This window comes from Taurulus bubalis (genome assembly GCF_910589615.1).
Source record: "Taurulus bubalis genome assembly, chromosome: 11".
NCBI classification, from domain to species: Eukaryota; Metazoa; Chordata; class Actinopteri; order Perciformes; family Cottidae; genus Taurulus; species Taurulus bubalis.
In genome coordinates, this window is record NC_136599.1 from 15,667,156 (window position 1) to 15,680,864 (window position 13,709).

General features: G+C 39.4%; 1 protein-coding gene across 1 annotated transcript in view; it reads left to right on the forward strand.

The window, feature by feature from the left end:
- The window catches only part of cpne5a (copine Va), a gene marked incomplete at its 3' end in the record, with an annotated part of 68,279 nt that overhangs the window by 30,101 nt on the left and 24,469 nt on the right, over positions 1 to 13,709 (forward strand). Inside the window, exons 8-9 of the mRNA XM_079225676.1 lie at positions 9,635 to 9,698; positions 13,423 to 13,526. Coding sequence (XP_079081802.1) covers positions 9,635 to 9,698; positions 13,423 to 13,526 — 168 coding nt within the window. The remainder of the gene's footprint in view (positions 1 to 9,634; positions 9,699 to 13,422; positions 13,527 to 13,709) is intronic.

Below are 13,709 nucleotides of genomic sequence, written 5' to 3' on the forward strand. Positions count from 1 at the left end.
GCTGTATTGTTGAGAGTGTTGGAGGGAGACACTGAGCCCCATTAGAAGCCCATTCGTAGTAATGCTTAAGAAGATTAAAAAGTAAGGCCAATTCAAAAAATAACTTAATAATATCAGAGAAATATTTACTGTTGTTGCAGTACATATTAAAAAAAAAGTTGTTGTAAACAAATGTCATTATCTCTACATACAGTCATAAAAGACAATGACAAATAAGCATATTCAAATGTGGAACATGAACTAATAATGTTTGATTTCATATAATTTACAGGGTGGCAGTGCACATATCATTAATATTACTACTACTAATTATTATTAGTTCTGTTACAGTAGGATATTATGTATTGTATTCATTATAATAATAAAAACAAGCTTGAAAGTCTTTGTCTGTTGAGTTTAAACCAATGAATAAAAACCTACCTAAAACGTTTATTTCTTCTGATCTAGAGAGATTAAATTAAAAAGAGAGATTAAATTAATAAATGCATTATTTAAAGACCGATAAAGCCTTTGCCCATAACTTGTAAATGCATACCTGGCTTATTTCTCAATTACAGCACAGGCAATTAATTATTTTGGTCTGATTTAGTAAGGAGTTAAAAAAAATGAATGGCTTGATTAAAATTGACAAAAGAGTATCAATTATTATGAAGGCTGTATGACATTATTCACATTACAATACTTAAGTCTAACCAAAAAATGAATAGTCCTACATAATAAATATTAGATTTGGTTGGAGAAATATGAATGATGAGTTAAATTAGATAAAGAGGCAGATATTTGATTCAATAGATATTCAATAGCCAGAATACCAATCTTTAATTTATTTAACCAATATCAAAACAGAAAATGAATGGCTATGCTAACGAATTACATTGCACAGTGGATTTATAAATTCAGAAAAAAAACATTTTAAAAGAGAAACATACCTGCATGTGTTTACTCCTGACAAAAGCGCTCACACAAAGGTAAACTCCCTCTTGTGGCCAAATGGGTCAATAACACTCATCTTCAATATGTGCAGAAATACTGGTTTCAGAAGGAAACCTTGCAAATAAATGCAAAAACCACATGATGGAAATGCTCCTTCTAGAGAGTACAACATTGACTACTGACATCCTTAAACTATGCATCTGGGCATCTCACCAGATGCCACAAATAGTTGTTTTTCTTTGTATTTGATTATTGTTTATTCAAGTGTAAAAATATTGTACATGGTTGTGGCAGGCTGCCACAAAAACTAGTGGCACCTCTAGTTGCCACTAGTTTTTGTGGCAGCTTGCCACAAAAACTAGTGGCACCTGATGCCTGGTGCCACAGGAAGTGCCTATACGAGGTGCCGGTGCCACGATTAAATTGTGGCAATGCCGCAAAGTTGTGGCAGCTTGCCACAAAAACTAGTGGCAACTAGAGGTGCCACAGGAAGTGCCTATACGAGGTGCCGGTGCCACGATTTGAGCTTGCTCCTACTGCAAATTTAGGTTGCACTTGCATTATATTACATACAGTAGTAAACTGCACTGTACTGTTCTCGTCCATGCACTGTAGTATACACCTTTTTCTCTTCCGTCCTGTGTTTCTGCAGCTCCCAAACCATGAATATGTTAGTCCAACTAATCAGACTTCATTGTGCTAAAAAGCATCACTTTGCTTTCAGTGCTGTCATGACAAAGTGGAACAATATCATCATCACTGACTCTCACAAAATTCTTCTAACAGGACGTTAGGAGAAACATTTCCTGAACTCTGAAGTTTATAATTTACCGTTAACTGAGCCTCGTCCCCATTAGTTATTGTTGCTACACCTTTCATCGATATTGTTTACAATGACAATAGTGGCAGATTTACACTTGAAAGTCTTTGTAATTTCTTAAAGAAAGGTCCTTGCTGACACGCAAAGGTAGACAGAAGCAACATCTAATTTGGGGAGGTGGATAGTTCAAACAAACACCAGACTTTCACCCTAGTGTCTGCTGTTCGTGTCCTTGTGAAACCAAGTCAATGTTGACATATTTTACCGTAGTTTTGTTACTTAACTCACAAAACCTACGTAACTAACGCCAGTTACGTTACAACTGTTTGCTACTTAATTTAACTGAACCATGATCTGTTCCTGAACTTAACCAAGTAGTTCTGTTGTGTAGGTTGTGTAAGTAAACCTGCTTGGAGGAGGGGTTTAGCAAGCAGTCAGTTAGAACCTTCTAGCACTGAGATACATTAGTAGTTTCTAAGATGCATCTTTAAACACCTTATTTCCAAAGTACTACACCCCATAATCATCAGAATTGACAATCAAATTGAACATAAAAAAGTCTGATACATTTTTACAATCTTATTCTCACAGATGTCAAACTTCTGTGTCAAATAGCAGAGATGTATGGATCTCTCAGAGAACACGGAAGCAGAGGACTTCACTTGTCTCATCTCGACTTCAAAGACTCGCAGTGCTTTTAAAGTTGATGGTTAAGGGAGTTGCCTGACTTATTCGGGGCTACTCAGCGGCAGTTCCTCCGTGATGAAAAAAAACCCTCCAGATTTAAATATTGAGTGTGACTGAGAGAAGTTACATTTCTTGGTGTCTGAAATTCCAAAATCTAAGTTCTCTTGATTCTGCATGGAGATAGTTTTCTTTGCCTGTTTAGGCTAATGTTTTCCTGTATTACTTAAGCGGGAGGTGAAGTGTTTTAGACGGCTTACAGTAATCAGCCTCCTCTGCCTCGGGACATCACACACAATTAGAGCTTTCTGCTGCCTCACTAAATGCCAATTTGGGCTCCAAGCCTGAAAACTAACAAGGGTCCCTCTTTAATAACGTGTGTTCCTGCTTAGTGAGTAAAAACCCAGCCGTGCTGATTCTACAAGAACCCTTTTTGTCCGGTGAAACGAGGATTTATTAGTGACCATTCTGGTATCATAAGAGGCAAAATACTCTCCTCTCAGCAGAACAACTATTGTAGCAAACAGTTTTTCATCATTCAGTTGAATTGCTCTTCAAGGACTTTGGCGTCACACGAAGTCTAAAAAAAGATCTCCCTTTTTTTCTGCCATGAAAAGAGACAGGTCATTCAATGTTTTTAAAGGTCTTAGTTTTTAAAGCTCTGTGGATAATAAGGCAATATAATGAAGGCCTCAAGTGCAAGGGCAGCCAAGGGCAGCGGAGGTTTTTACTGTGGATGAGTTTAGCTGATTTGTTTTGCACTCAGAGCAGACAGTGTTAATTTCAGTCATGACCACAGGCTCATCTGATAGAAAGGTACCCCATGAGCCTCTCAAAGAGCGCTCTGCTGCCTCAGTTTAACACTCCCTCGTTAGTAATCTATTTAACAGCCGAAAACGATCTGCCGACAAGCAGATTGCAATCTAAAGTCAGCAGTAACCGCCACAGTCAGGGCGCCCCAGTGTAACATGGTATGAATACCATTAATTGCTGTCCAGCACCAGGACATTTGACTGCCAAAGGGAGCGTGGCCTTGTGACACAGCAGGGATATGGGAGTCGAGAATCAGCATGGAGAGAAAGTGGGGTGAATTTGGACTTCCAACATATGTGTAATACTGTATTAACAATGAGAATTGTGCTTCTCTTTCGGCTCCTAAAAGAGAGGGATGTTCTGCTCTGGCCATGGGGAAATTTAAATGTGCTTGTTATGTCCTCGAGAGAAGGTTTTTCTTGTTGGCGGGAGAGAGCACAAGAGAGGAAGTGAACTCACAGTCATGACTATGAGTAGTTTTTTTCTGTAGCTACGATTGACAACTTCTCCTAATCCTCTTTTTTTTTCTCCGTCAAAATATGCCATTTTTAGCTTGCAGGTGGTTGATGGATGTCTCATTTATTTAAAACCACAATAAGTCAAACATTGTCAAGTGATTAAAGCTTGCACCATCATTTATTTAATCAAAACATCAACAAAAGTCTCATGACATCAATACTACAATGGAGTGCATTTGAATGGTCATTTTATGGTTATGGTCATAATTACATTAGAGCAAACATAATTATGTAAATAATAAGACTATTTGCATTCATTGAGGTTGTGATGTTGGTCACGATGCATCAGTGGGATTCCTGAAGTATCCAGTGAATAGCACCCAATAGGTTACACAATAACGGGGAAAAAGATGACATGTTGGTGACAATGTGGTTTCATGCCTTGCACCTCGTTTCCTCGTTCTCCGCTGCAAAAAGTTCTTTACTCTTCATTGTTTGGTACATCCTTCTGACATTTTCTGCAAAGCATTTTTTTTGCCCTATTTACTTGCTTTGTGCTCATTCTAACAAAGCTTCAAAGAGCTTGGCTCAGGTTGCCTGTAGCTACCTAAAAACAAACACCAGTTCGTCTTGCAGCACCAGTAGGAAGCTGCTCTCTTTTTCCTCTCTGAGACCAGTTCGGTTTTCTGGTGTCCTTTTAAATTAGCCGGTGCACTTTACATCCTCTTTTTTAATCCCGATGAGGTGAGGGATTATGGATGCTTATCGGTGTATAAAGATCAAAGGGATTAGGGGTATAATCCCATTTGAACCCATCTAGATTTTTGGCAACCTTGATAATTCTGTTCAACTATACGATCTGCCCACTGTGGCACAAAGCCACTCACCATCTCTGTTGGTCTCAAACCAGTTAGATTTGTTCATTTACCCATATCCCACAGTCAACCAGAAGGATTTATTGGATTCTATTCATGGCAATCTCACTGAAATCATTCTCTCGTGCAGTGAAAAGGATCCTATTTCTTGTCTTGTTACACTTCTCCTTCCCAAATAATATATTTTAATTTTCTTATCCCCGGGTGTGAAATTGCGAATCAACAATCTTCTTATTTTGTCGAGTAGGAAAATAGGTACTGGAGACCCACCCTGTAACAGCTGCAGTGTGGGTCGCTTATACCCTCCCCCACTCTGATATGTACGACACGTTGCTGCGTTAGTTAAATATCAAGCCCATTCCTCATCCTAATGACCTAACGTGGATGGCATCAACAATTGCTTCCTTGTCCCTCTTCGGACTTTAATCTCACCAACCTCCATCCACCCCACCTCCGCACTGATAGGTAATGGAGAATACAGAAATTGTGAATCACCATGTCATGCCTCTAGATGGGAAATTATAGAGGCCATACATTGAGCCTGGATATCCATATTATAATATGACATGCGCAATGATCTTTGACAGAATACATTACTCAAATGTGTTTTTCCAATGGAAAATAGATATTTTCGTTGGTATTCTGCAGAACAGCAATATCTGAAACTTTAGCCAAGTAATTGTAGCGATGATGAAATATGCTGCTTGATCTCTTTCCATTCAGTTGATCAATCGGGAGATCTGGCAGACTAACTCCTTGTTTCGGGGTGAGCTTTCTTTCTGTGTAAAGGAGGCCACTCTGTGCTACAAGGCAGTGTTTCATTTCTGTCTCTACTTGTTAGTTGTTTTCAGGACGCTTTGTTTGATCCTCTGGGTTTCTGTTAAATAGGAGGGACAGCAGAGGAGGTAGCCAGCCCCGCTAACATGATGCTATTTTGAGTGTAAATATTACAGTGCAAATCACCAAGTGACATTTGAATGATCAGGACCATATGGTGAGATGTTTGTTGTGCCAAGGGAAGCCTTTAAGTGACTGTATTAATTATATAGAGCTGTGAATGGTGTTAGGAATCATAGCTACTTAGCATGTGGTTAGTGCAGTCACTGCTCACCTGCATTCCTCAGATGCTGGACACCTTAATGCCTTCATCTTATCCCATTAATCATTCACTGGAAGCACAGACGCCATGGACGATAACAGGCTGTCATCAGTCTTCTCTGAACGAGAACACCTTATCAAAACTCTTATTCATGTCTGCTCTTCACACGCTGCATTTAGCTGTCATTATTGCTTTTGCATAATGATTACTATTGTTCATCTTAACTGTAAATTGCATTAAATCGTAAAGAAACTAAGTAATATAATAGCATACATGCTTAAATTTTATTCTTCAAATAAACTGAAGGTTGGTAATGCTTTAAATCATTCATACGAACATCCTCAGTCAGGCCTGTGAGGAGATGGGAGGGTCCTGCAGCCTTAAAATAAAGTTATCAAATATTTAACCAATATTCTAACCAATCGTATAGGTAATGTTTGATATTTCATTTGTATTTGTTTTACTGCATTCACTGCGTCTCCGCTTTAAAAAATAAAACATGTTTCAATTCCTTGTTGTTGGACAAAATCCAATTGAGACCCTGAATCACCAGCAAAGTATAAAAGTGTTGGATGAAATGAACAATATAGCCCTGAGTTTGCTTTCCTTGCAGCGTGCCCAATGGTGTGGCTAAACATCTGAAGAAAGCTCAAGGTATATGCAACATGGAAAGGGATCCTGCACTGGGCAGCATTTATTTATGTAAATTTCATGCAATTTGCCTATTAGACTTTGATGTTTCTTGTGTTCAAGTGGAACTTTATGCCTCATAGTGGAAATAAAGAAAAGCTCAGGGGGTCATGGAAAGTTGTTTTAAGCATAAGCAATGCATTAAAATAGTGGTTTAACAAGCTCTCGCCAACTTCTATTACTGTGAAACTCAAGTGGATTTCTGTAAGAGATTTCTTAAGCTGTGCTTACTACCCAGCATGCATTGCGTCATGTCGACTAACATCAGTAATATCAATTAATTTGATCATTGAATACTATATTCATGGAGTTTGTCTGCTCCCAACTTATAATTGTTAATGCTAATGATTATCAATGCATCAGTGTTTTGCTTATGACAACTGATAATAATACAATTTATGGTATAATTTGATAACTATCTGTGCATCCTTAATCACATTGCTGCAACATTCTCACTACCCAATGACACAATTACAAAGTGACATCATAGCAACACATTATTTGGCTTTGCTGGTTGTGATGACGTTCGCAACCTTTTCTAGTCGCGACCCACCAGAATAATCATGTCTGTGTTAGTTTGAACAGCTTGTGCCGAGATGTTGTCCAATGTTGTTCAAAGCACTGTGGATTTTTTTCTCTCTTCCCCTGACCTACTACGAATCCCCCGTTAGAAACTCATTTGAATGCACACTTTAACTCTCTAAAACACACTCAATAAAGTCTATATTTCTGAGGGAAGTTACACTGGTACAGGCGATGTTCTATGAATTCCCTTGGGGGTCCCGACTGCAAGGTTGAGTGAGATCCACTTCCATAATCCACAGCTCCTATGACACAACATAGAAAAGTATATTATATTACACATTATACTGTACGTGTATACACTTAATGATGTAACCCAAAAACTGAAGTTGTCACATCGTTTGTTGACATGAGTTGGTTAGCTGGGGATTGCCTGGCTGGTAAACATCACAAAACCCCCTTATGGTGTTTGCTTGTTGTAATTTGAATAGTCAAATGTTTGCACAGTGCAGAATCAGTGAAGACAAATACACATTTACATGACCAACTGATTAACTACTGTCAGTTCCTCACAGGAGTTGAACTGTTGGCCTTGTTCACATGCAGATAGTACGGCAAGGAGGGCAGCAGCATCACATTTCACATAATTTCATCATCAAAGCATTTTCCCACTCAGGAAGGAACCATCAGTGAATGAGCAAGGAGTGAATGAGGTCTCTTGATACAGGGTACTTCATATCATCAGCAGTCACATTGCAGTGCAGAAGCTGTTAGAACTGGCAGAAACAATTGTCAGTCTCTGCAATAAAAAGGAACTCTTGGGCTACAGGAACTGCAGTGAGTGCTTATTTGCTCTTCAACTTAACAAGTCATTGTCAGAGAAAATGCATCACTAAATAATGCAAGCCTAATTTAAAAAGACCATTGCCCCTTTGGTACCTGCTCTCATCTCAGCAGCAGAGATTGAATCAGCGTGTCTAGAGAGGATATTTTATAAATCACTGGATCTCATTTGTGAGTTTGAAAAGAGTACTGGTCATTATCGTGACCCGGGGGAGATAACTTCATCTGTGGAGTGTGCAGGCTTTACTGGCCTCATCGGTGAGAGCGTTTCTGAGCTCTTCTCTCAGTGGCGACTTAATTAACATACATTATTCAAGGACGTTTTATTAACCTTGAAATTAGTACTTGTGGAGCTTGAAAATTAAGTGTTTCTGCCCTCTCAGAGTGTGATTTTATAAATTTGCTTCATCAAAGGATGACACTTTGGAAGTTTCCTTGCGCAGCATTTCTGATCGGTCAGTGGATTTATATTAAGGTTGTTCAAAGTTGATACTTGAGGGGCTACTGTTGCTTTTATGAAGTATTAAACTGCATTTATTAAGGGCCTTGGGAACTGAGATAGGCTAGTAAAAGTTAATGGAAGCACCTTGTACCATTTCCTAAAAATACTACAAGCAATTCCTTCACAAGTAGATAAGCAAAAGGAAGCCACGCTATATCTCATAATACTGGAGGTCCCCTGACATACCCAGTACTGTATGCTCAGCCATTGCAGGTTTGCGTTATTGCAAGCATCTGCTGTTGTAGTCAAATTCCACCTCCCATTTAGCCGTATGGACTCCAGTCAGATGAACTGTCATAGCTAATGAGGATCTGCAGCAAGTCTGACCTTCTAATGATTGCTCTCCAGCTACGGCCAAAGCAGGGCTCCTGTGTAATTTCCTGCTTTATCCGGAAAGATGACAGGAGTGTCAGCAGCTGGAGTGCTTCTGTATGATGGGAAAGTAGATATGCTGTCTTGCTCTGTGTTAAGTGGAATGGGCTGTGCCTTCGTAGCACAGCTTCAGTGGATGTAGAGCGTTGGAGAGATTGGATATAAAAAAAAGATCTAATTGTGTTCCTCTTCCAAAAAAACAGCTCAAAACCATTTAGAACAAACTGGAACAACTCTGTCTCTATTCTGTTAGCACCATTGGGTTGCTGAGCTACTGAAGAGGTGAAGCGTAGAGATGCAGACACACAGGAACCTCTCTTGTGCTACGATATGTCTTGATCATCTGCTGGAGCGAGAATCAGCGGTAAACAACTGCAGACCCGCGGAGCTTTAAACTCTCAGTAAACAGGGATCAGAGGAGTTTTGTTTCTCAGCAGTTTTGTTCCACATAGTACTAAAAAAAGTCAAGAGCCTGTATTTATAACTGCTCTTTGAGTCAGTTACAGTGATGAAACAAAATAACGTGCTCATTAGAGCTGTCAGACTGTCACTCTACCGTCACATTCTGTCATGAATCATATGATAAAAGCTGTAAATATATGTAAAAATACACCTGTACAATCATAGCTTCAAATGAAAAGTGTGGCTGCATAAAAAGCCTTATTAGCGTTGATCTTTCTCATTATTAATATTATTATTGAAGTGTCTGGTATACTCTCTGGTGGAAATAGAATCACTTATTCACAGATGTACTTAAACGCTCTTTCAGAAGATAACTGAAAAAGGTTAACGTTGCTGCTAAAATAACTACATTCTTCACATCCATCAAGCATTGAGAAACTTGAGATCATAGGTGTGGTCCATTTGCTCCATTGCATGACTTGGTAAGTGGTAAATGCAAAAGTCAATACGGGGCCTCTCGATGCCATTAAAGCCACACACAAGATGATGAAGTGGATCTTCATTGTTGTGCTGTGTATGATATTTGTTGTAAGAGTGAATGATTACTATTTGTTTTCACAGTGGCATACCAGGGAAGAAATGTGGGACCATTATCTTGTCTGCTGAGGAGCTGGGAAACTGCAGAGTAAGTTTAAATGGTTTCAACCCCTGTATTTTGTAATTTGCTTTCAACATGGGCTTCATAACAAATGTTTTGCAATGTTCACTGATCTAATTCGAATTGGGCCCTAACAATGGCACATTAAAGTTCAATCGAACACATTGAGTGTAACTGATTACGCCATGTCAATGTGAAATTGTTTGCGACACACTGTCGGGAAATGGTGCATTTCGTGTAAGTCCCATTTTGCAAATACTGAGTGAAGTGGCTTGTTTAATAGCCTTGGCTTCAGTTAGATATATTGTGTCATAACAGCCTCCATTAAACCAGCAGGATACGCCATGTCTCTTTGCAATTATGTTTGTCAAATGGAACTTCTACACATAGTGAATATGCTATGAGTTTCAATGCCTATTTAATGAGCTTGCTTTCGTTCTTTTCCTTCAATGTGTGGTGTGGTAATCCATGAATCTGTGTTAATAACCTGTGTCAACTAATGCCCATTGGCTTTCTTTCTGCACTGCTAAATGAAGATAGCAATCTCAATATATTGCTGCCAGTAGAAGTATCAAGACTTATTGGCCAGAACAACTGATCTCCCTCGGAGGCTATAAACAAGTCATTGAGCAGTAGCTACTGTGTGGATGTTTTATGATATGCATGTCGGCATCTAATGGTTCAAAGCTTTGTAACTTCCATACATGTGGAGTAAAAAAACACCTGATTTCACAGTTGTTGTGCTTGACTTTGAGGAAGTTTGATGGATAGCACCATTTATTTCCTGATTAATAAACAGTCACCGATTAGAGTGAGAAAGATAAGCCATTCTTATAAGAAAACTGCCATGACTTTACATTAATGATTTGGTTCTTCCTGGATTGAAGCAAGCACAGTCATTGATGGGCTGCTGTGAGTCACCAGGTGCAGTGGATCTGCAATGATAGCAGTTCACATAATCACTACAAAGCACCACTTCAAGAAAGGTTTTGTAATATAAATGCAAATGATCATAACTGGTATAAATTACCACTTCCTTTCTCCCAGACTCCATTAGATAGACACAGGCTTGACATGTCACTCCAGACCTGCCTTGTTTACACAGAATTTCACCCTGAATAGAAACACCTTGTGTTTAAGTAAAGAACAGGGAACTGAGAGAAAACATGTACTATAATTGAATAATCTGAAGACCCCGCTGTGAGAACAAGTCCCGCACCTGTGAATTATAGCAGTTTGGAATTGCTACCATCCATCTGGATGGTGTTTATTTTATAATTTGTGTGTGACCAATACATGGCGGCAGCTGAGTTGTTGCCTCGCCTGAGGGAAACACTGCAACTCTTGTTTAGGGAAACTGAAATCAGCAGAGTGGAAATCGGCTGGGGAAGTTCTGCAGGGATTCTTAACCAAGAGGCTGGTTGGCTCTCACCTTGGTGGTGGATTTGCCAGGTATCATTAGAGATAGCGACAGCCTCTGCAGGGATCAAAGGCTTCCTCTTGGCTATCGTTAACTCTGGCACATGTAACACACTGAGCAGCAGCTGGCTCTCTCTCTCTCAGTTCATCCTCACAGTCGAGCTGCAGCTCAGGCTGATTCAAATCGAAGTAAACCACACAACGCTCTACATATGACAGATATTTTTAAAATGTTTGCCTGTTCAAGTATGGTTTAGTTAGTATTAAGATATACTGTAGTTCTTGCAAGTGTATGTATAGTATATACTCACCAGTTTACCATTAATTTGTACTCCGATAAACCATCCATTCATATACTCATCAATAAGGCCAATTACCATTGCGTTTTTGATCTGTATGATGTCTTTCCTTCAAGGAAGTATTCTTCAGTTTATCCTTTAAGTTTTTTGTTCTGTTTTCTCTTTTTGTGCATATATAAAACTGCTCCTCACATTGATAGAAATCCTTCACCCAAGGCCTCATTTCAAGTACTGCTTCGTATTTCTTTGAAAGACCAGTCTGATTCTCTGAAAGTGACAGTGTGCATTGCTCTAACACTTACCCCATGCAGCGATATCTTTGGGGAGCAGGGAAATGGAAAAGAGGATACAGACTGCACTCAGTATTCCCTCGTTGCTCATAAACCTCAGTGGCTGAAATGCATGTTCTGCCTTTTTTCCATACTTAATGAGAGAACACTGCAAGGCACCAAAGTGGGTATGTGTTATCCGTGCCTAATGAAGGCTTAAGGCGCAGTGTGGCCATGATAGTGTAAATGCAGAGGCTGTGTCAGCGTTAAGCAGAACAGTTATAGGATGCCTCTATTTTTAAGGGTTTGGATAACTGACCAAAGGAAACTTAAAGTTCTCAAAACAAGCCACAATGAAAAATGAAACTAAAAAAGTAGATGATCTTGTGAAAAGCCACTCCACTGATGATCTTGACTTTCATCTAAACCTTTATTGATCCATATCCAGGGATACAAAATAAAAAAAAATATTCTCTCCCGATATTGTAAGTGGTACAGTAGAAACACAGATAACAACTGATAATGACATTGGGGAATGAAAATATAATATACAGCAGCCCTGCTTCATTTATTCACCACTGTCTGTTTTAGTCCGCTCTTAACTTTGCTTTCGTCTTAACATTTTCACGGCCTTGCTTGGTAACATGAAGTGTGATTAGACAAAGGCGATAATCAAATTAACTACATTTTTTGGAGAATAATCTCAGAGTAATTTTTGTAACAATTATCCACATAGTAACATTCATCTTTTTCTGAGCGTTTGCCCCAGAGGCTGGTCTGCGTCCTGTCCAAGGCTTTAAGTGATGTGATAGACAGGTCAGTGAGAGGCAGGTCAGAGGCAGAGCGCACCACACTGATCTGGGTCAAAGCAATCGATGGAAACCCAGTGAGGCACCATGCTGACTCAGATCTAATAGCTGCACTTCAAAATCTAAAAGTTTAGGAGACCAGCAGGGTAAAAGCAGCTCTTCTTTCTGCCGGTTGAAGGCCCCAAAACGTCTTCTGGTATCACATCTCATTATTTATAATATGACAATAAGACACTTACATTTATGGTATGGCACGGACCAAAAAACGTTTTTTTAAGTCTCGAGATAAAAGCAGTCAGTTATGGAATTTCTTCTGACATTGACATGGTCCTGTCCAGACTGCGTCCACTATGCTTAATTATTATTACAATGCAGACTAATATCTTGACCACAGGGAGACTATCTGGAGCCATTACCATTTTGAGGCATGTTCATTGTCCTTGTAATGGCAGCACACATTGAAAAGCTGCCTAAATGAATATAATTATGGTAATACCAGCCTTTCTAATGTATCATTAGCTGCACTCGCACCCTCCACATCCTTTTGGTACACCCCTCTCCCCCTCCTCCTTATGCAGGGTTTAGAATCCATTTCTGTGCCTCTGCATGGTCTCTCATACTGATTAGATGCTGCACAACAAGGTATTTTCAATTTGATACCACTTATCCCATCCACTGTTGTTATGCAGGAGTAGCATAAGAAAGAAATGGTAATGAATGAAAGCATTTGCAGATTTGGGAAACGAGCACCCACTGGCTGGTTTCACTCTGCTCTAATTAGAATTCAGTCAGCACTTTGCTTTTATTTGGTGCTTCAGTGCTTTTATATCTTGGCACACAGCATGTATAAACAAACAACAGGAGGCAAACAGAGGCAGAAGCATGGATTTGCAATGTCCTTTACTTTTTTGTCTTTTCATTTCTCTGACTCTCTGTTATTTTCCTTTGTCTGTAGGATTACGCCACCATGCAATTCTGTGCCAACAAACTTGATAAAAAGGACTTCTTTGGAAAGTCGGACCCCTTCATGGTCTTCTACAGAAGCAATGAAGATGGCACGTGAGTTGGTCTCTGGCCTCTGCTTTAGCCTAACAAAGACAGGTCGGAGGGTGTGGAGATCAAAGAACAAATGTACCTGCAGGGTTGAACTTTTTTTTTAAATCCCTTGTAGTCAGCAGCATTGAGATACATTGATGCAGGCATGGTCTCGAAGCAAAGCAGAGCAGGAAGATTTCATCACTG